We start from the raw sequence: 22,941 nt of genomic DNA, 5'->3' as shown, positions 1-22,941 counted from the left end.
GGAGAGTTCATTTTGAAATGAGATATTTTCCAGGAGCTCATTTCCAACTCTCGGCGACCGCAGAGAAACATGCCAGCTCAAACAATCGAGCGAAGGCAGACGCTAGACATAAGAAAAGGAAACAGTAAAGAAATTATTATCCAACAGGCAGTGACTCTCTGTAATTAATAACGCAAACACACGCCCATTCAATGTGGTTATGAGAATTTCTACCATTTTTCTATGTTTTCTTTTCCCTCTCCTCCCTCCGGTCCTCTGTGCCCCTCCCTGCCTGTCCACAAAACCTATAAAAGGGGTAGTGGGTTTTGGTGAGGAGCCTGGAACAAGCCTGGGGGTGGGCAGCGGGGGAGTCGGATCCAGACACTGCTCTGATGACCTCATACTTAAGCTGGATGCCAGTGGTGGTGGTGGTGGTGGTGGTGGTGTGGTTTGAAAGCAGAGAGGTGGGTGCCCCAACCCCCCACCCTTCAGGGGGAGAATGACATCAGGACCCCCCCCTTCCTTTCCCTCGGCAGTCTGTCCTCTCTGTTTAATATGACGTGTTTTCTTATTTAAAAAAAGCTCGCATGAATAATTCACAGGCTGAATTTTATGGTATTTTAGCCTGACTGGCCACATTATTTACACTGCACTGTTTAAACGTTTCCTCCTGTTGTTCACATGACAAAACAAGTCGCATTATCAGGCATTAATGTGTTTATTCCAGAGCCAGCTGAAACACTTCCAGTCGCCATGACAAATTCCACTACCCCACCTTGTGGTGTTTGCGTCCAAGCACACACTCACAACTTGTAAATCCACATTCAGTGACATGATGCTGTCACTGCGACCTAGTTCACGTCGCAGCAGCGCCGCTCATCACGTCCCCTCTCTGCCCGGATCAGTCCGCCAGCTCCGACTAAACGGCAACGACTCGCGCTGCTGCCCGAGCCAATGCATGCTGGGTACACAGATGGAGCGGACAGAAGGAGATGGAGAGAGAGAGAATCAGAGTGAGAGAGAGGAAAAGGGGGAATGCAGGGAGGAGTATGGGAACTGATGCTCACAACAGATGTTTTCCACAGCTCCCTTGTTGCAGTTACACTCCACTTGGCACTTTATCAACCACACAACAGAAGGAACAGTTGCACCAAATACATTGTGTAAGTTGATATCTAAACAATGCTGTGGGATTAATAGGGAAATAAATTTAAGTTACTTGTATGATCAATTAAGATCATAAAAAAAATATCAAATAAAATCCTTCTGTACTTTTATTAGCTGTAAAACAACATACCTCTGCCAATTCCCAACAGTCCCCTTAAATTTAATTAAGCTGCACCAAATTTCACACACTCATAGATTTCAGCCACATAAATATGCCTGTTTTTTTCCATCAAGACCCAAAAAGAGTCCATCCTTCCAAAAATCAATTAAATTATTGATACAGAAGAAATTATTCATTTGTGTGGTTTTCCTTTGTAATCTTTAGGAGTGAACCACTTCTGCTAACATTATGAAAAATGTGTACTGCCAGCAACTTTCTAGATTCAGTGCTCAATTGTTTTGCTATGAAATGTAGGTAATTGTTAAAATGTTTGTCCCAGATATTTAAAATGTATTCACCCAACAGTCCAAAACATCAAATCGTCACCTCTGTGAAGCTGGAACCAGTGTTTGTAATTTTTCCTTTAAAAAAAATCTCAATCTGCTATTGAACCAGTTGCATGTTTGCATCTTTACAGAGTTCGTATAGATTTAATCTGAGTACTTATGGTTTATGTTTTCCTACAAACAAATTGGTGGTTTACGAGCTCGGCTAAAACCGTTTCCTGAGGAAAACCCTGATTTGATTATTGATTAACTGTGAAAGATTCGCAGTTTCCAGCTTCTTCAGGTTGATGATTTACCGTTTCCTGTTTACGCCTCTCATTTAAAACATCTGTATATCAATATATACATATTGATTGTTAAACATCTTGATGTCACCTTGGAATCAGCATGTTTTACAATTAGTAGAGAAGCAAAAAAAGGAAACCTGATGGACGAGATCGCAGACCTTGCTTTCACTTGTGTGTCTAATTTGAAAACCACAAAAATCAAAGATGAAAGCAGAGGACACTGAGTCACATCAGATTTCCTCAGTGGTGAAACATTGTTCGTTCCGGTAAATTCTACACGCCGGCGCTGTGACTACTTCTGATGGCAGTAAACAGCCGCACTTTATCAGCCATTTCAAAGTCGATTTAGGCCACAGGCACGGCTCAGTTAGCCACTCATCACAATGAGTAAAGATGTAATCAATGCACTCCTCTGTGGAACAAGTATTTGATTGATACAGTTAGCCTCAGAAGATAAATGGAGATTAGGGAGGCTTCGCTCGCTGTCTCGCCAAGTGCAGCCTACGACTGCAACGCAATCATAATTACTCAATAACGTTCTTGTTTTTGTCAATACACATAATATGAACTTTGATTTCTATTTCACGCCTCCGTCCCAACGCTCTGTTTATAGACAATAGTGGGTGGCTTTGACATAATGGTTCAGAACGCCCCATGCCTCTGGATTAGAAATACCCTTTTTATATGGTTGAGCAGATTTAACACTACCGTGCAAACAACGTCATTCACCAACCTCTGATCTTTTTACTTCGATGTGAATCACCCTCCTCTACACATTTTTTAAGAGCAGCTGTGGTGACTAACTGAACAGTAAAAAAAAAAATCCCCGCTCTTCCTTGGTGGGATGAATTCATTGTTAATAATCGCAGGAGGAGACATGGAAGACGTCTGTGGGACAAAATGGTGCTGATCAGAAAATATTGTTTTATGATGTTGCCTCTTCAAAAAGTACACATTCTTCAAAAGAGAAAAAAAAGTGTTTCCAACCATGTCGGGTTGGTGGTTTGGAGAGATTTAAGATGCCACATGTGGCTCTAATTCTGAGGGTGGAATTAGACAGCGTCACTGCTTCATTTAAAAATCTATTACATGTTTTTTTCTCAGTCTCAATGGGATTTTATTTAGAAAGGAACCAACAGGAATGTGCATGAAGTCATTCGATATTGCAGAGAAAATCCAATGGTTTCACTCCTGCTTGAGCTGAAGCGAAACAGTCTACGCTCTTTTACATAAGTAAGAAAATATCATTCAAAAATCAAATTGACATTCAACATAATTCAAATGACTAAAAAAATACAGCCCTGTAACGTAACCCCTCTCATGACATTCACTCCACTTGTAATGTGAAGTTGACTTTTTTTTGAGAATATCATTGTTTATTTAAATGAAAAACACCATTTCCCATGAGCACAAGAGTGACGCACGCCAAGTCGTCACCAGACTGAGGCCATCAAAGTGACAGGTTTTGAGAACGACGGCCAAACTGTGTAAACACAGAACCAGCGGTTGGAAAGTTCACATTAGAGAAAGAGTCTGTTGTCATGTTAAAGACAAGGGGGACGCTTCAGGGTATATGCTCGAATTGAACCAGTTTACACAACCGAAGTGTTTATGGTTGTTCTAAACGGACAGATTCAAAAGAAAGGACGGCAGAGGTGGGAGGGGTGAGGTGTTTCAAAGCAGATTAATGATAGCCATGTCGTGGTTTTGTTTGAACAGTCACATAGGAAGTTGTTAATAATTTTCCAAGAAGTTCAGACGTAGAAAGCTGAAATGACCACGTGCTGCAGGGAGTGAGCACTGAGTGGTTTCAGGAATTACAACGCCTGAAAGTAGTCAAGAGAGAAGTTTTTGGACGCTGTTCAACCATCTTGACAAGTACTTTGTTTGAAGCATAACGACTCCGTTACTATGATGTGTGTTTATTAAAGATGAAATACTGTGCGAGCTGCAAGTTTGAATGCTCACAAATGAATCATTGTTTGACAAGTAAAACTACAAAGGGCTTGAATTGTAATAACAAAAACTTTAGGAGTGTTTTAATTTGTTTTGAAATATGAACAATAAAGATACTTTTGAGCCCATATAAATAAAGTGATTATTATTATTATCATAGTGTAGGATTATTGGTATCAAGTGAGTATAAGTACAGGCATACGCTAAATAAACATGCAGAGACCCAGTGGCTCCAGTTGATGGTTAAATAAAGATGTAAAAGTCATACTTGGTCTTACTCTCTTTCTTCAGCGCACACACACACACACAAATTCACATCTGCATGCAAATCAGTCCCACTACCCCCCCACCCAGGGCTCTGAGGAGTGCTTCAATTTATTACTTCCAACTTAATCTTTCTAGCAATCTGGAAACGTGGAGCTCAAGTCTCATTCAACCTCCAGCAAACATACACACATTCTCTCTCACAAACACACACTTCTCGACAGCCTTCAGAACAGAAGTTTGCAGCCTCGACTTATCCCAAGGATCCATTTTGACACACAGAAACACAATTAATAAAACCATCCTACTCACTTCTTTACTGAATTTGTAGCAGAAGGCTGAGAAGCTTAAATACTGGGTGAAAGTGGAAACTTAATTTCCATTTAACTGCGGAGGGAGAATCTGTTTTTGCGGCTCATAAACCTGTAGAACTAATAAACACACTCACACATCACACAAAGACTCAAACATCCCTCAAACAAAATAATCAACGTCCACAGACATAGCCAGCATCTAACATCCACATGGACATAAAAAGCAGAAAGAGGAGACGGAAAGAAGAAAAACTAGTGTGTCTCACCCTCACAGATCCTGTCCAGCCGCTGGCGTTTCACTTTTTGTTTGTCGACCAGAGCCATCCTGTCACAGTGTGAATAACGCTCTCTCCTCTCTTGATTTTCTATCCACCCCTCCTCCTCAAAGTTTCCAATCCTCTGGAACGTTTTCTAGCAGATATCTTATACCTGAAATTCAAGAAAACAGGAGGAAAGATCAGTCTGGTTATAAAGCATATTCACATTCAGCGTTTAAAACGTTAGCTGTGATTTAAGACAGGTGAAAACTCAATAATATATTTTTCAAGGTTGAGCTAAATGGTTATAACCATTTATAACCACCGTTTTTTACTGACTAATTGGTTGATTGATTCAAAAATATTTTACATAATTTGTACGAGATGAACGACGCATCTCCACTTCCTCCCTGCGCCAAATTATCCTGCATACATGTTATGCCGCCATCTATCGCTTTTGACGTCATCCGGAGACAGAGTCAATCACTGCATTGATTGTGGCGTGGAGCTGAGGTATCGAACGACACATGTGCTCGACCAGTTGCGAGTCAATCTCAGCTGTCAATCATGACGCATCAGTTTTTATAGCATTAAACAACTAATACATTTTAACCTACTGGAAAAATTTGCACTTTTGGGGAGCTGTCATTTCATCCATTTTTTATAAACTGAGTATGGTGGCACTTCCAATTACAACATGGACATTACATGTACAGAGCTACCAGGTAAAGTGTGAAGAATACAAAAACCAAGACTAAGACAGTGGTTACGAGTGAGCGACATACTGATACATTTAGGTTGAAAGCTTCTGATAGAGCTGCAACTGGTTTTGTCACGTGGTGGAGTTGGGCACTGTGTTGTGGTTTTAACATATTTCTCACTCATGATAAATAAATAAGGATTCAGTCTTGATCTCCTTCAAAAGAAGCATCACGGAAATTTCAAGAATTTCAAGCAAACACGCAACAATGTCTCAATAACCTTGTCAGAATCAGTCCGCTCTCCACTAGAGGGACCCTCATGTCAGAGAGCACCATTTATTTACAGTAATGAGGAAATGTCACCCACAGCCCAAAGCAGACAAACGCAGTCAATGAAGCGTCTTAACAATCATTTATGGTCGGTGAGTGATGGTTCGCTAAAGACCGGTCGTCTTACTGGTTCCTGCTGGAGCCTGAGGGATATGGCAAAGATCTCTTATGACGGGGGGGTGGCAGACTGACAAATGGACTGACAGATAGACAGAGAAAGGTGCAGCAGTGTGTCCACACACACACTGAGGCACCGACACACACACACACACACACACACACACACACACACACACACACACACACACACAGGTTGACAAGCAGAAATGAAGGTTGCAGAGTGCACATGGTCTAAGGGCAGCGAGTCACACGGAGGAATGTGGGTCAGTTAGTCAGCAGACATGAGGAGGATGTATCAGCAGAATAAAGAGGGGGAGAGGAAAGTACTAGAAAAACATCATCTAACAGGATGAGTACAGTGTGACACCATCCTCTGCATCTCTCTCACATTTATAACCCTGCCTCCTCTGTCCATGTCGGCCTCTGGGCTCCTTGCTGCACTTTGAGAATGGATCTCACTTGACTATTTAAATGATGATGTATTGATATTTGCAGTGTAACAGCAATTATAGCCATTATGCTCAGTTTGTGGGGGAGGAAAGGCTGAGCGATAGGGTTGAATAACGGCTGAATGATGAATTGATGCGTTGTGTATTTATTTGGACAGCTGCTGGGGCATTTTCCCAGGTGCACAAGAGAAGGGGGGGGGGGGGGGTACTACATTGTGCTACATTCCTCCTGCATTCAACTCCTCCCTTTCTCTGACATGATATGACACATGCACACACACACACACACACACACACACATTCAGTGTTTTTTCGGAAAAAGAAAACATTGCAGATTGCTTCACCACTTCGTTTCCCTCCTCCACAAGGTACGCCTTCCTGCCAAAGAGCTGGAGACCCACATGTGGGAGTCAGAGGAGAAGTAATTGAGCAAGAGGGAGACCAGGAAACAGTCGGGCAGGCGGGTGGCGGGGTGGGGGGGGTAGTCAGGCCGCCTTGGCTATGAATAGACCGGATGAGACGTGCTGTGACTCTGTGCTGCAGAGCGGCAACACTACAGGTCATGAGTGCATCTGGCCATTGAGTCATTATAAACTCTTCTGATAAAGACCTCACTGCATTGACATTTGAGTCAGTGGACAAACAACAAAACAGACTGCACAAGCTCACAGGTGCCTGATAGATAATTTGTCTAAAAGTGTGATGTACAATAACATGTCAAAGATGAGAATAAAATTATATTATCACAATATCAGCTGCTTAGCTCATAAAATATAAACTACATCTAGGATATTTTAAAATGTCAATTATTCATTATATGGATAAACATGATTATTCCATTAATTGCAATTTTATATTTTATGTAATTATGATATAATGTGTAAATTATAAAATGATGATTTTGACTTTACCATTGAGCACTTAAATGAGGTGTTGACATTACGTTGTCCACTGCATATGAATTAGGACTACATGTTTATCAATTCACTGAATAGGCGTACTGAATGTAACAAGCAAAAATATCCCTCAATGAATTATTTAAACAAAAATTTCCATCATACATTTTGATAAAAACAGCCTCAACTAACAACTAACAGCTCAGTTGTGGGATTTAACACTTAAGATTTATTCTAAATTCACTCAGAATAATAATAACTATTATCTTCACCTGGAATCATTTCTAACACAACATCTCTTCTCAATGTCTCATCTCGTGGGACGGCAGCGCAGCGGAGGATCGGCCTCCTCAGCAGTTTGGGAGCTACATTTTATCAGAAACCCAAACTGCGGTTGTATACACCACTTCATTTCCATAAATTAATTCCAGAGATTTGACTCTTGTAAGAAGGAGATCCACTCCATTTCCAAAGCAGGGAGAAAAAAACAGAAAGCCGACTCCGCTTAGTGAGTTGAAAAGTCAACTACAACTTTGAGCTCTCTCCACCAGAGGAGTGCCAGAGAGGAAGTACACTTATCCCGCAGCCCTTAGCACCATCGCTGCTGGATTGTTACTTGAATAAGTGCTGTTATGTAAGTTAACAATAAGGGGACTGACCTGAGAGAAAATACAGTGTGTGCTCAGCGCTGGAGGAGAGGAAGAGAAACAGAGGAGGAAGTCACACACACACACACACACACACACACAAACACACACACACACACACACACACACACAGAGCAGTGCGATACTTGCGGCTGTGTGCTTGTGTTCACAGGTTCTCTGACAAGTCTGTGAATGTTATCGAGTCAAATCATGACCAAGGAGATGCAAACCTCACTATACTCTAGATAATACAAGATTTTTTGTCTTTGCTGTAGCAGGGGTTTCACTTTGTGAGCTGAGAAGAAACACGTTTAAAGAATTAATGAGCTATAGTCAGATTTTTTGCAAAGACATCTGCATGCTCCGTTTCTGCAGCATATAGACAATCTGCAAATGTTATTTTGTATAATCACATCTTGCCTTTTATTAAGGACGCATTTCATACACTGTTGGTAGCTCCACTGTGAGTGAGCTGCATTATGCCACAAGGCCTGAATGCCACCATTGTCAAGGTATATACTCTTTATCTTCTGCATCTATATTCATATACTACAGCAAGTTGATCAGTTCCTGCTGCAGTATCAAATCCAATGAAAGCAACAACCTGTTGCTCCTGCACTACTTGGTGTACATGATTGTCAGCAGGCTTATTAAAAAACGAATAAATCACTTCTCATGAACATTTTGTAGAAGGGGTGGGGCATGACCACAGGAAGAACTCAATACATATCTGGTGCACATTTAAATAAACAGAAGGATCCAGGATATTTTTTAAACTCTCTTTAACATGGCAAGATGGGGCATGAGCCTTGGTGAATAAGCGTGATCCATTATGAGTCACCAATACAAACTGCCGACTAGCTAACTGGCTAGCATGTAACATGTGTGTTTCCTTAATTATACCTCGTTTCCCCTGAAAGTTAGAGCAGAGACAGGCAAAGCCATAGGTTACCTTCGATTACTCTCGGTTGTAATATTGTTGGAAACATTTTGGAAAGTGTGAAACATCTCCTCTAGTCTTGTTTCTTTTCACATTAGAATTACAAGAGTTACATATTATATCTCTAAATGCCACTCACGTGTTAGTCCTGAGGGCCACAGATTGGAGTGGTGTCCAAAGATAAGAGCTCTGTAACGCCTGTGAATTGTGGCAGATGTGCACCACAGACATACTACCACAGCTTCCCTACTCTGTCTCACAGACGCATAGGGAAGTAAAAATTTCAACAAAATGTGTAAAAAAAAAAACCTGAATGCCACACCATTACACTGCATTGTTGCAGCTATTGCATCACTCCATGACTTATGTATTCACACAGTGCCTCTCCATCCGACACCCTGTACATCAAGAAATTTCACAAGCAGAAAGAGCCAGTTTCACACTTCAGACACATATCTCTATTTCAGCTCTTTATGTTACATCTCTTTCACATGCACACATTATTATCTATTCCTTTTGTGGAGATAAGCACATGAAAAGCCGAGCAGCCCAGGAGATCTTGTTTGGGGTTGGATAGACGAAGAGGACACAGAGAGAGGGAGACGACCGAGAGAAAGGGAGAGGTCTTTGTGTTAGAGGAGTCCTTGTATCAGACTGAGGAGCTGTGGGTTTGGCTAAAAGGTGAAAAAGCCCACAGTGAAGTAAAGCTACAGTTTTGATTTTGTCAGAACACATTTGACTGAAATAGCTGTGGAGGAGTTTACTAAAAGGTGAAGGTTTCATCTTAAATAACGAACATCTCTTTCTTTTTCTTGTATCATGAACCGAGCTTCCAGTCTTTCACATCAGTGAACTGGTCTAGTTTGAGCACCAAACAACACACCCACAGGAGGCTGAGCTACACATGTATGAGCTTACAGTCAAAGAATTGAACTGCTGCACTTCACACAAAATTCATTTTTTGTTACTTCAGATCTAAAAATCTGTCCATTTAGTTTCCTTCCTTTTTTTATTGTTAAAAAATGTTTGCGGTCTTGATTACGATTATACGAATCTAAACCTTACTTACATATCTGACCTATACTACAGCCAGCCACCAGGGGGCAATCAAGACACTTAGGCTTCACTTTTGGGGGCTTTGATGTCACAAAAAAACACACTTTTATATACTGTCTATGGTATTAATCTACTACATTCAGCAGCTGCTTAGCATACATACTGCAAACAGCTAACCTGAAATGTGTGTCGCTGTGTCCTTATTCAGGGACCACGTCCTTTGGAGGCATAGCCATTAGGATATTTGCTACTTTGAGCTGCAACACTTACTGTTAGCTTTGTCGCCGGAGTGCAATGAATCCTGGGAGAGGAAGGACTCTTTGGGAGCCTAATGGAGGCGCTGTGACACGATTGGTCTTCAAAAGCAGTCTCCTAAGGATCCTGAATTGGGACAAAGCTAATAAACGCCTTGTTCGTTAAATTAATTAATTAATTTATACAAAACAAACCAATAAGATGTTAATTGGTAGGTGTTTAGAATTGCTTAAAACAGAGCCATACCATTCATTTTCACACTTGTAGGTTTTAACACCGAGCTAACCAACCAGCTGCTGGCTCTACAGCATTGTATCCTCCATACAGACATGACAGTTGTATTGATCCCTCATCTAATGCTTGACAAGAAAATGAAAGGGCATATTACTCATAATGTTGACTTATTCCTTTAACAACTGATGAATGTGGGGTTAGAAACCAGGACAACACATGAGAGATGCCATTTGGACGGGACATTCGCTGCATGAAAATCTCATTAGTGCAGGACGTCATTGGACAGGGGTATTTTACCGTCAACATTTTGAGGAAGAATTGTGTAGCCGCTCCCTAAAGTGACGGCTTAAGAGTGTGTGATTTATGTCGCTGAAAGTGCCAGATAGCAGAAAGAGAAGCAGCGGAGAAGAGAAGGTGGTTAAGGTTTCTCTTCTCTCATTAATCTGATAGTTGGGGCTCCGAGGGGCACATAAAGCTGTCGCTCAGGCGGCTGATTTACACCTCCCTTCTCCTCCCTGCCAGCCTCTCTCTTCCTCCAGCCTCCCTCGTCTAAATACACAGTTACTGACAATTACAGCTCTCCTCTTTCTTCCTCGCCATCATCTTCATCATCATCATCATGATCTCAAAGTCTGTTGGAGCATCTGTGCCTTTCCGTGTCTCCTTTTTACCTCCCTCTGCACATCCTGTCAGCCTCTGGCAGATAGCGTCCTTTTCACTGCCCATTTCTCCTTTGCATCGCCTTTTCTCTCAACCATTTCCCCCCATCCTCCACCCCTTCCTTTCCTCCTCCTCCTCTCACATTCCCTTCATCTTCCTCTCCTCTAAACTCTGAACGGAATGAGACTGCAGCGGCACTAACTGCTGACTTGGACAAATGCACAATTTTGTAATAATGCCTATTCGTTTAAGTCACCCAGGAAAAGCATAATGGTGACATTATTGTGCACGGCAGCCTGTTAGCCTAACCCACTGAGGCTCTTGCGTGGCCTACATTCCTCCTCTCCCCAGCTCCTTACATCTAATGAACTAAAACAAAGTCTGGCATAAAAAATCTCCACTGGGATAATTGGCAATTTATTTATTTTTTCGCAACATCACTAAACAACACAGGCCACTGAGGACTTGGAACAATACACAGTCCGTGTTTCAATTGAATTTAAAAGCACTGTAAACATGTCTCTAAATATTACACTGGTATTTTTCATTTACACTGACAGATTACATGCCGAACACACACAGCATTTACTCATCTCAACTCACAGAGTCAACACGAGCAATTACACCAAAAACCAGTGGCACTTAAGCAGAGAGGCTGCGTCGAAGATGCTTTTATTGTGGTAATAAATCTGTCTTTTCCACTTTCCTGTTGTCATTCAACATGAAAAAACATCGACCTCAGGCTTTTTTTTCCCTCTGAGGGACAAGGACCTTCACTAACAGCTGAACTACACAGACACACTATACACCCACATATGAAGAATACACATATGAGAACTGGACCAACTTCTTTACAAGGTCCCTCAGGAAGTAGAGGATGAGACCAGTCTCTCTGGTGATGAGTGGTAGGAAACAGGCATTTTCTAGACTAGAGTTTAAATGTGCTTCGACATGTAACCTGCTTGCTTCAGTTTAAACTAAGCTGCAGTGTGTTTGCTTTGTTGGTTTGTTTACACTGATGTGAAAGCTCTAAATCATGATGTTTAAATTTCTTATGGTAGAAGTTATGCAATTTAATTGAGAATTCAAAAGCAAAAACACTATTATTACCAGATTCATCGATCCATAATACTTTTATAATCAATTGTGTCCCAACAACTGAGTGGAAATACCTGGAAACAGGTAGAAAAGCCTCTGAGGTTGGTGCAATGACTTCATCTAAAGAGCAAACAACATCTCAGCCACAAACAGAAGACCATGTGCGTCCTGACTTTTGTTGATAAGCAAAAACAAATGCTGCCAGTGATACACTGTTCACGACAGACTGTGTGAAACTGTAATCAGTTGGTGCTGCCAACATCTCACCTCGTCTTTCTCAGCTCTTTAGTACCTTTCCATTCCTCGGCTAACAGCTCATTAAAACAAGGCCGGAGACAAAACAGACAAGGTGTCGTCTCTTACAATTTAGCACAAGTCTAAACAATTTAGAGCTATTTACTCAAAAAGAAACTAACCTCAAGCCCACTGAGAAAAAATGAGTGACGAAAAAGCAATTATAATTTAGGGCTATGGAATAATTTTGCATCAGTGGGATGGCCGTTCAAATTCTTAACAAAAAAATAAATAAACAGGTTGGAAAAGTGGCACTCTCTTTAAAAGCTGACAGAAAGTGGCTGATAGAAGAGGGAAGATGCCTGAGTCTCACTTCAGGAGTAAATTTAAGATTTTTCTGAGAAAGCGGAGCATTACTAATGAGGAGTGACTGTATAAAAACAACTGCTTCTGGGTCTTAAGGGGCAAAGTGAGGATTTGTGGAAGCAAACACACCACAAATACTTTATTTTTCATGTCTGGAAAATATACTCTCCGCATAATAAAGTAAATAAATTCCCTCAGAATAGTTTTATTCTAATTAGATGCACTTGCGCATTTTTGTGTGTTGAGTGCCCGTTTTAATTGTTGAACTTGATGATCTGTCTTTTCCTACCACTTAACTTCTGAGCACCTGATGCATATGCAACAACTGTAAAAGCAATTAGACTGCAAATTAACTGGAGAGATGAGTTCATGATGTGAGTGCAAATGCTCCTATTTTTGAACAAGCTTTGGTTCAGATTTTCAAACTTGTAGAGGAGGTAGATCATGATCGAGAAATGTGATCACTATGAGAGAGCTTCCTGAATCCTTGTCCACGTAAAAATATAGCTGATCAATCAGGGTACTGAAACTTATTTCATAATTTACATAAATTAAAGCGAGATTGATTTTTTTTAAGAACCATGTAAATTAAAGACCCATCGGGATCTGCATTTATTGTCTGTTAATTTTTTCGCTGATATAAATAAACTTATTTTTAAGAATAATGAATGCAGAAATTCATATTAACATCTTATGTTAAAGACAGTTTGGTTACTGTCTTGATTCAAGTTGTACATAGTTGGTTTATCTTTTTATTTACAGTTTGTGGTTAACTTGTAAAATATCAAGCTTTAATTAAATATTCATAAGGGTTTGATCATCTTTGGAGTGATTGCCATTTTTTCTATATATAAAATAATGTCAATGTGGAGAAAAAATATTGATGGAAATCTATTGTGAACATCACAAGATTATTTACAAGAATAAAATCTCATTGACCTTTTAATCCCGTGGATGAGCAGCTGAACAAGTCGCCTGACCGAAGGCTAAACTCAGCAAAGTTTCGGGGAATGTTTGATCACAGACAACACAAAGAGTCTTCTTGCAAATAATTTCAAGCAAATTTGACTTAAGGTTATGAGGTTCAATTTCCAGCCCTACTGGCAGTTTGCTAGCTTAAAGTTTGCTAATCGGGTTAGAGAGCTGCACATCTTAAGAGTCAAAGGGTTCAGGGGGTTTCAATGCTCTGAGCCACAGAAGCTGCGAGGAGGAGCCACATGTAGTCTGATAACCAAAGGTCAGCTGAAGCAGGTACAGAAGTAATGAATTCAAAAAACCACAGAGCGTAAACATCTTGTTAGGTTCTTAAACAGCAAACCTACTCATGTAGGTGAGTAGAATGTAAGGTAACCGAGTAAATGGGGTTAAGTAAAGGCCAAGCTTGCCCCTGAGGCTGACTCACTGTGAGCTGAACGCCACTGACCTAGATTAATAACAACCACAGCAGCGCAAACACTATTAAAAACGCCATGGTTTCCTGTACCCTGCCTTTCTGTCTGAGTGTGAAATGATTCCATCTGTCAGTCTCAGCTGGGTTGGGAGAGGGCGTGCGCACACACACACACGCACACACAGCATGTTTGTTGTATATCTATATGTTGGCTGGGAAGTAGGGCCAAGGTCGCGTCTGGCTGCATCATCGTGTGCTGAGAAACTGTCGAGCATAAATGTTCTTGAGGATGGCGAGTGGCTGCAGTCATGATGGCAGACAGCAAACCACCACATACATGTGTGTGTGTGTGTGTGTGTGTGTGTGTGTGTGTGTGTGTTAGACTGGTGTCTAACAGTGGATTGCTATCCAGGAGAAAAGGGAAAGGTCGGGGATGAGGTTTATCCAAGAGAGACAATGCATGAGCAAGTGAAACAGTGAAACAGTGAAACAGTGAAACAAAAAGCTATGTTATGCCCAACCTTCCCATGAGGGTGATAAGACTTCTTTTCATAATTTCTGCTTATTAAGTGTTGTGAAATGAAAATTTTGTCATCGTACACAGTGGAAGGAGACTAAAGCAAAAAACAAGAGCCACAGGAAAATAATAAATGGTTTTAAAACTAATACAATGTGCAATATTTATAATACCAGCATCGAGTGACTGGTACATGGGAGTAGAAATTATATTTTCTTCACTCTATCAATTTTGTGAAAAAGAAGCAGCAGAGCAGCACGTTCAAATTTAGCAAGTTCAATATAGCTGTAGGTAATTAACAGGCCTCGTACATTTAAAAACAAATCTGACATAGCAATACCAATCAAGTGTAGCACTGTTGTAGATGTTCTGATACTGCCGGAAATGCTGCATCGGGCATCGGCGAGTATATGAATCTATGTACTGACTCGTTACCAATTTTCTTTTCCCAGATATCACTCCTTCTTAGCCACTCCGAATCAGCAGCCACTGTCAATTTGGCAAAATTTAATTCCAGTAAAGTGGTGACCTCTACCGTATGCAAGCCTGGGTGGAACTTGTGTTGCCAAAACAATCACTAGCAAGAGGCCATACAAAAATGGTAGCAATATTTTTTTTCAATGCACTGATATTGGATTGTTCAGACTTGTAACAGCTGAATTGCAAAATCCACATATCGGATTTTGGGAGGGAGAAATAGTTTTGGATCTGATGGTATCTCTTTCCCTAGATAACAAACAATTCAATGCTGAAAAATGTTCACCTCGGGTCAAAAGACAGATAACTAATTCCTCCTCAGTAAATGTTATTATACGTGATAGGGATTTACTTTATGTCTCTGCTTTATGTGTCAGATGTGTGGTATAAAGAGTAAAATCATGCAGCATGCACATGTATTGTGCCTTAAAACAGCATGTCTGAAAACCCCAGGGATACCTACATTACTTCTAACCTCACACAGAGTCCCGAGGGGAGTGTTCACAGAAGAGTAGGAGGGACAGAGTCTGTGGCTCCTCTCAAGCTCAGTGAAACATTAACCCACAGTAAATCCTTTTTGTTCAGGATCAGGAATCAAACATCTCCATACGGCTGAAAATCAAACACATCTTTGTGTGAACAAGCTGAAGACTTAAAAAGCCAACCATCACACTGAGCTTCTCAGCAGCACAGAATCAAAGAATTAGCCCCGGGCTCGCCACACATCGGTAATATACATATTCATAATGGAGATTGCTAAGGTGATAAGACTCCAGCGCTCAGCTCCCCCACTCACTTTTTCAACACTTCCCTCACTGCTAGCAACACGTAGATAATACGCCACTTTTCACCACAGATGAGATGATGTGAAGCAGGGCGACAGCTCATCCTGTTCAGGTCTCTACACGGCAACAAGTAGATAACTGCTTTTGTGTGACATTGCGTGGGCGTGTGTGTGTGTGTGTGTGTGTGTGTGCTCTGATGCCTGGTAACAGCGACCGTGCTGATGTCCACTGCTCATTTAACCAAAGAGCACTGCAGCCTCTCACTTAACAGAGCGGTTGAGGAGTCAAATGGTTTCATGGAAATCTGCCAGCTTTCCCTGTTTGGACTCGTGCCAGTATTTATGGGAGCAAAGAGGCGCGGTAGATGCATGACGGCGTGGTATGTAGACTGCTATAACCTGAACTGCAAGGATAAACTTACAGCATTAAATGGTGATGTTATGGTTTCAAACAAGAAATTGGCACTTGAGAGAGATTCCCACATAAAGCTTGGGTGATCCTATTGGTCTAGCAGCCTGGTGACACCCAAACTAAAACAGCAACATTAAACAGCGAAATCAGTTCTTGCAAATATAATCACTGCATTTGTTTGTTTTTATATCAAGTTTAACTTTGATAAACGTCATTAAAAATTTACACTAGCAAAGACATCTTGAGGGGGAAACAAAAAACTCTACGCTGCACCATCCACTTCTATCCAGCCTGGAGTATTACAGGCGCTGATGAGACGAGAGTCGACGATAGTTTTCTGGATTAACTGCATGAACTTATTGTCCTGCTATCAACTGGTCTAAACAGTTCAGTGAGCCCTTTATCTCCATGAAGAACTCTTAATAAATTATGTATACTACTAAGAGCAAAACACCAAGTTGGTGTAAATGTCTGACTATTCAAATGTTCCCGGCAGGAGCGTCATTCCAATCTTCAAATGATTATTTTATTATAAATGTGATTAAAAAAAAAGTACATACTATGCATTCACAAAAATGTAATGTAAAATTTTAGGCAGTAAGGTTAAAGAGCAAACCTCCACCACCATCCCAGGCACATCATACACACACAGGGTGGGTTAGGGGTTTTGACTATGGTGTCGTAGCACATAGCTGATCATTGAAATTCAAGGGGTTCCCACAAAATTGTTATCGATGTTGACAAATTAAATCAGTTATTCTTGCCTGCCTGCATTTCCTGCCCTGTTGCACAAACCCTGGTTCTTGCCAAAAACGGAACCTTGTTTTTGTTGCTGTGTCGCAGCCAAACACCTGGATTAACTGGATATTCCCTGTCTGTGACCAGGCCTTAGGTTTTCACAACATGTAATTGTGGCATTATAAGAATTACAAATCAGTGAGAACCTTTCACACAAACCTCTATAATTTATTTAACTATAAGTTAAGGGCTAACATGGCAAACAGTAACAATAATAATAACTATGTGAAAAAACAGGCAACAATTCAATGCAAATTCTTATCCAATCACATTTTGAGTTTTCCAGTGTCCACACAGTTTAAAACCTAGAGAGCAATCAGGACTATGAGACCAAATACTCCACCAGCAGGTCAAAGTCCAGGCAGATCCAAGGCTGCATGCTGCTAACAAAACAGCTCGTAACAAACCAAAGACCTGACGCCTCACTACAGGGCTGCCCAGCCAGAACCACAGGGGCCCTGTCTTAGACCAGCAGTCCTACGCTGCCACACAGCATCAGCGAGCTTGTAAAACAAGCTGTTAAACTTTATCTGCATCATAACTGTTGTGATAATACACCACAGATGCCAGAATTTGAAAAACAGATTTCCCAGAGGGTTTTTTTCTGGATATAAGCCTATTCTTCAAGTTAATGTGTTGAGATAATCCGCCTGCTGCCGTAAAGAAAGAATGTGATGATTTATATAAAATAAACTTCTGACTCCACATTATCAGTTGATAAAATGAGCTGATGTACCTTCTACAACTATTAGAAGTAGCACTCAGATAGTGTGCCTGCATCCTGAGAGTACATTCTGCACTTCATTCTATTAGTCCGCACATTCAAAGAGCCATTAGCATTTAAATATGCAGGAGCTGTGCTCCTTTCAAAATGCCATTTTTACTCTGCTGCAAGGAAGGTTCTCCAGTTGTCATAAACAAGTTTTTTTCTTCTTTTTTTTTTTTTCCTCAAGGACCTTTTCAAATGTCAGGGCCAATCAAACACAACACGACAGGTCTCTGGGTGGAAGAAAAAATACAGCTCAGGGGGCAGAGAAGAAAAGCGGACTTATCATGCATATTCATGTGGTTGGAAGGTTCAATGACTGCTGTCTCCCAGAATTGTGAGCAGTGGCAAGAAAAAAAATTGGGTGGTAAGAGACAACTGAAAACAAAAAGTGCGCTTTTAACTCCTTTCTCTCCCTCCCCATGTCCAAATGTCAGTGTCACAGACCCACATTGGCCAAAGCTCTCTGTGCCCACAATGATTCCCAAAACCCCAACTCCAACAGTTTTGTGCTCCCCTCTTCCTCCTCCTTCTCTCTGTCAGCAGATTTGAGCAGGAAAAGTTTTCTCTGTGAAGTGGTGCTCAGCAGAATGGCAAACACACAGAGCAGTCTCTCCGCTGGCAAGGGCTCACTTCAGCACTTCAGACATCTCTTTCAGTTTACAACTTGCCTAACATCAGCAAGACGGATCCTCCTGACACAAGTCTATGTCAGCTGGACTGGAACAGCCGCTCTGCCAAGACACAATGAAACTCTTCCTCCTCATGCCACCTCCCTCCTGAGACACTGAGACCGGAGAGACCGAGTAGGAAGGAAGGAATTTGAAAAAAGAGGAAATAAAACACAATACATGGTGCCTGTACTTTCTGAGTGTGTGTGCATAAAATCCTTTTCAGGAAACTTCCCCAGCTCGGACAGAGAGAACTGCACGCCTCACTGCTATCGTCCTCTCTATCTGTTTCTGTCTTTCTCGCTGCTTCACTTCCTGCCTCTCTTCATTAGTCTCTGTCTCTTCTCTCTGGCTCCAGCAAGGCACAGTCATCCAGGAGGACATTATTAGCTGTCAGCATTAACAACCACTGTTGCAGCAGCAGCGGCAGCAACGGCGGCAGTCAGTTTCGTAACAATGCTCACAGAAAGCCTCGTCTCTGCCCCACCAAGAAGAACAGGCAGTCAGGACAGCCTGCTGCGTGCAGATGGTGCTTTGTTTCTGCTAGTTCCTGCAAAAGTGACACAAGAACACAAACGCAAGCACACACATGTACACACACACATGGCTGGAAGACGCTGCCACTATTCATTCCTAATCCTCTCCGGTTTTGCATAAAAGTTAATGGCAAGTGTTTAAAGTTCTGGCTATGACAGGCAAAAGAAAGGGGGGGAGAAGATCAACTCTTTTTTTTCATTTCCTGCTGGCAAATACACACACACACACTTTCCCATGTTGGAAAGACGGCATATTACATCCCAATTAGATCTCCAAAACTACACCCCCTTCATCCATCCCCCCTCACTCCCATCTATCCCTGGCATAATGTCCAACACACACACAGTCAAGAGCAATTAGGACTTCTTTGGAGGAAAATGGCCAGCCATTAAGGAGGAGCAGGGAATTCACAGTGTGATGGTTTACACCAGGTGGGAGGCTGTTAGACAGCCAAGTGGCGTGAGCAAACCCCCATGGCCATAAATACAGGGAACAGTAAACATCCTCCACTGCCCCCCACTGCCACTAAGAGCTCTCATCCAATCATATAATGACTTAATAGTTTAGAGAATTGTGTACTATTATAGTTCGCCAACATACTGCATGCATCCTCGCGATACTGGCGGCTACAGTCATTGAGATGATTGGCATATTAGCACATGTTACTAATAGCATTGATAATGGCTCTGCTTTACTGTCCCAGTACATGTCAGTGTGAGGACCCTCAAACTGAAGCAGCTTAATGGAATTCAGCCAGCATTTATTTTATTGTTCACACCACATCATCCTTCTGTGACGTGATAAAATGTCTTCAGTGAAATGACACAACTTCCTCTATACTCAAGGTTTTTTTTTTACATTGCATAACTGAAACAATCAGTCAAATATCTACTTTTGCATAAAACAAGAAAATTGGAGATGTCATTTTAGGCTTTTGGGACATCACTGTATTCTGCAATGATGAATAAAAAATACCATTGAATAATACTTACTGGGACTTCCACCAATGCCCATAGTCCTCATTTAAATTCACTACAACTGGATTTTTATTTGGATCCGCCCCAAATTGCACACACTCAAAATATCAGTCCACTCAAAATGCCTACATTTTTTAAATTAATTATTATGAGAAATCAACAAAATGTTGAAAAAGACCCCATCTCTCAATGTTAATGATATGCCCCCTGATCCAAATCTACATCCTTAAAAAAAACTGAGTTTTAATGAAAGAGCAAAAAACCTCAGAAAATAAAATATCAAAGCTTGGTCTTAGTTGTATACACAAGTTGCAGAACTGGATTTGTGAGACTTCCAGCCATAAACACTCAGAGACATGTTGAGCACATGTTGTCATGAACAACACACAAATAATAAAGAATCCGACACAAGCGACAGTGTAACTTGTTCAGTTAATCACATTGGATTTAAGATTAAAGATTTGGCATCAGTGAGAGAATGTGATTCTCCACTCTAACATGTGATTGTCTCAATTAAAAGCCTTAATGTTTTGAATACAGCAGTGCAATACAATCTGCTTTGTTTTCTGGCTACTGTGCCAGATGAACTGGGAGTGACTATTAAATTGATTATTTTGAACTGGCAAAGCTTACAAACAAGCTTGCAGGATGCCAATGTGGCGAGTTACAGCAAAAACAGCTGTGAGAGTATGAAGAATGTCTTTGGCTGCACTGAGGTGCAAACAACTGGATGTATATATGTCTCTGTCCTGTATATAATCATATCAGTGGCAGACATGAGTGCACATACAAACAATGAAAGACTCCTTAGACTATCCCAAACAAAAAACGACTGAGACACAGCAGAGCATGTTCTAACAAATGAGAAACAGGTGCGGAAAATTGGAGAGCGCACCAATTACACTACACACACACACACACACACACACACACACAGTAGATTTAAAAAACGCTCGTTCACCACTGTGAGACAAATCCACCAGTAGCCAGAGTGAGATACAACAGTTGCTCGAGGAACGATTGAAATACAACTAGCCCACGGTTCTCATTTTGCAAAGTGAGCCACTTCACAAAAGTCTTTGATAACAGCATCAAAGCTTTAATGCAATCTGATAATTAAGTTTTAAGATGTCTAAAGATCTGAGTGACAGAAACTCTGTAGGACTTTTTGAAACAAAGAACAATGGTTCACGTTGGAAAATGCTTTCATAGGACTGTTAGCTAAAGTGGCTGATTGCCCATTGTTGAAGGAAGGTCTTTAAATCCCTCAATTAAAAAAAAGCCAAACGTGAAATTCTCATTCTCAACATATAAGACAAGTGTCACTGAGACGAAACACCTGCAGTTTACTCCATTGCATCATGGGTGACTGACATATGGCTGCGGGTTTCTGGCCTCCTGCAGAAGGCACTCAGTGATTTCACACTCATTACCTCCTCTCCACAATGCACAGCACAATCACATGACAATAAAATCCTCTCACACCAACTCCTATGGGAACTTTTAGAAGCCGTTAGTGGCCGGGCCATTATGGAAATTCTCAGAAGAATTCACAAGAGCTATTTCAGCAGCGTCCAAATTACTGTGTTAAATGGAGTATTAGGCTCTGAGAATATGATTAACCAATTGTAATTGCTTTGCTTCTGTGACTTCAAAACAGGCAGTCAATGCATTTTTTCCCCTGTTGCTGTGCTTCTAGCTCGTCCTCGTTACCAAGTAATCATGTCAACTACAAGACAAAAAAACAGAGGGACGTGGCAGTGATGCACGAAAGAGGAACAAACACAAACATGAATGTCCAGAGATAACCACATGCCAAACGAGCGGGTGGCGAGAGATGTGAGACACGGCCAGCAACCCGTGCTTTCAAAAACCATCTTCTCTTCCTGCTCCGGTGCACTTGCTCCCCGGCTTTGCCTCTCCGCAACATCCAGCGTGTCATAATACAGCAGAAACACACAAATGAGTCCCTACACAAGCATGTTGTACAGCAAGATCAGCCATGTACATCAGTGCTCTCTACAAGCACAAATCATGTTCGTAATCACAGTACACCGACTCCACAAGCCACCAGGGAATATGTGTTGAGGCAAATGAGACTCCTGATTTCCAATACAAACACATGCACACATGCAACAGCACTGATAGCCACCATCAAGCACAAACCGAATGCGTAACATCATAAATATTAACAGCGTTGGTTGTTTTTTGCTTGGAGTTTTCCTCCAAAGTGATAAATCAAAAGGCCTGATAGGAGCTGCCATGTGCATTGTTGACGCTGCCTGTGATGCATTTGCCTTGGGAGGCCAGGCTTTCATATCTGAACACATGCAGCCCACAAAGACGTGAGAGGAAGTTCAACCCCCAGCAGAGTTGAAGGCGGCAGATGAGGGGAGGGATGTGGAGAGGCGAACAGGGAGGGTTTTGTAAGTAGGAGTGGGAAATCCCAGAAAAGTACATAAACAGTAACTGATATTTTGGGGGAGGTTAAGACCCTTTCCATAATCTCTGATTTAAAGCAAAAGGCATGAGATAATCAGATGTTCCAATAAATGTTCTGTTTAAGACGAAAACATCTTGAAGGGTGCGGGCCGCGGCGTGCACGTCATTGACAAAAGGCTTTTTCTCTGCGGGCAGGCTCCTCTCTTTAAGTTCCCCCTGGTCTGTTGTGACAATGCCCAAGAGGAGGGGGGGGGGGGGGGGGGGGGGGGGTGAGCAGATGTCCGTTGCCAGCAGCACATCTGCATACAGCCTCAATCCCCACCCCTTCAGTGGCCAGACAATGGAGCCACCCTCCTCCTCCTCCTCTTGAAGCTTTCTTCCACAGGAGCCTCCAAATGCAGTAAAAAACTGAAGAGGGAGAGTTAGCTTTTTGAGACGCAGTGACATTCTGTGAAATGGAAGAATTCTCCTGCTGTTGGAAAATGTGCAGGTTGCTCATGTGGACGCCTGATT

The 22,941-nt window shown here is 41.6% G+C and overlaps 1 protein-coding gene across 2 annotated transcripts in view; it reads right to left on the bottom strand.

The window, feature by feature from the left end:
* The window catches only part of LOC109634656 (C-terminal-binding protein 2-like), a 61,098-nt gene that overhangs the window by 36,737 nt on the left and 1,420 nt on the right, over positions 1–22,941 (bottom strand). Inside the window, exons 1-2 of one of the 2 annotated variants that reach the window (XM_069539150.1) lie at positions 8,894–8,996; positions 4,681–4,843 (exon numbers count right to left, since the gene is read on the bottom strand). In XM_069539150.1, the coding sequence (XP_069395251.1) occupies positions 4,681–4,738 (58 nt within the window). In that variant the 5' untranslated portion in view covers positions 4,739–4,843; positions 8,894–8,996. Of the gene's footprint in view, positions 1–4,680; positions 4,844–8,893; positions 8,997–22,941 lie in introns of those variants that run through there. The other variant, XM_020095342.2, reaches the window with a different exon arrangement.

Source organism: Paralichthys olivaceus, chromosome 14, assembly GCF_024713975.1.
Source record: "Paralichthys olivaceus isolate ysfri-2021 chromosome 14, ASM2471397v2, whole genome shotgun sequence".
In the NCBI taxonomy this organism is placed as follows: Eukaryota; Metazoa; Chordata; class Actinopteri; order Pleuronectiformes; family Paralichthyidae; genus Paralichthys; species Paralichthys olivaceus.
This window is presented reverse-complemented; position numbering and strand designations above follow the sequence as displayed.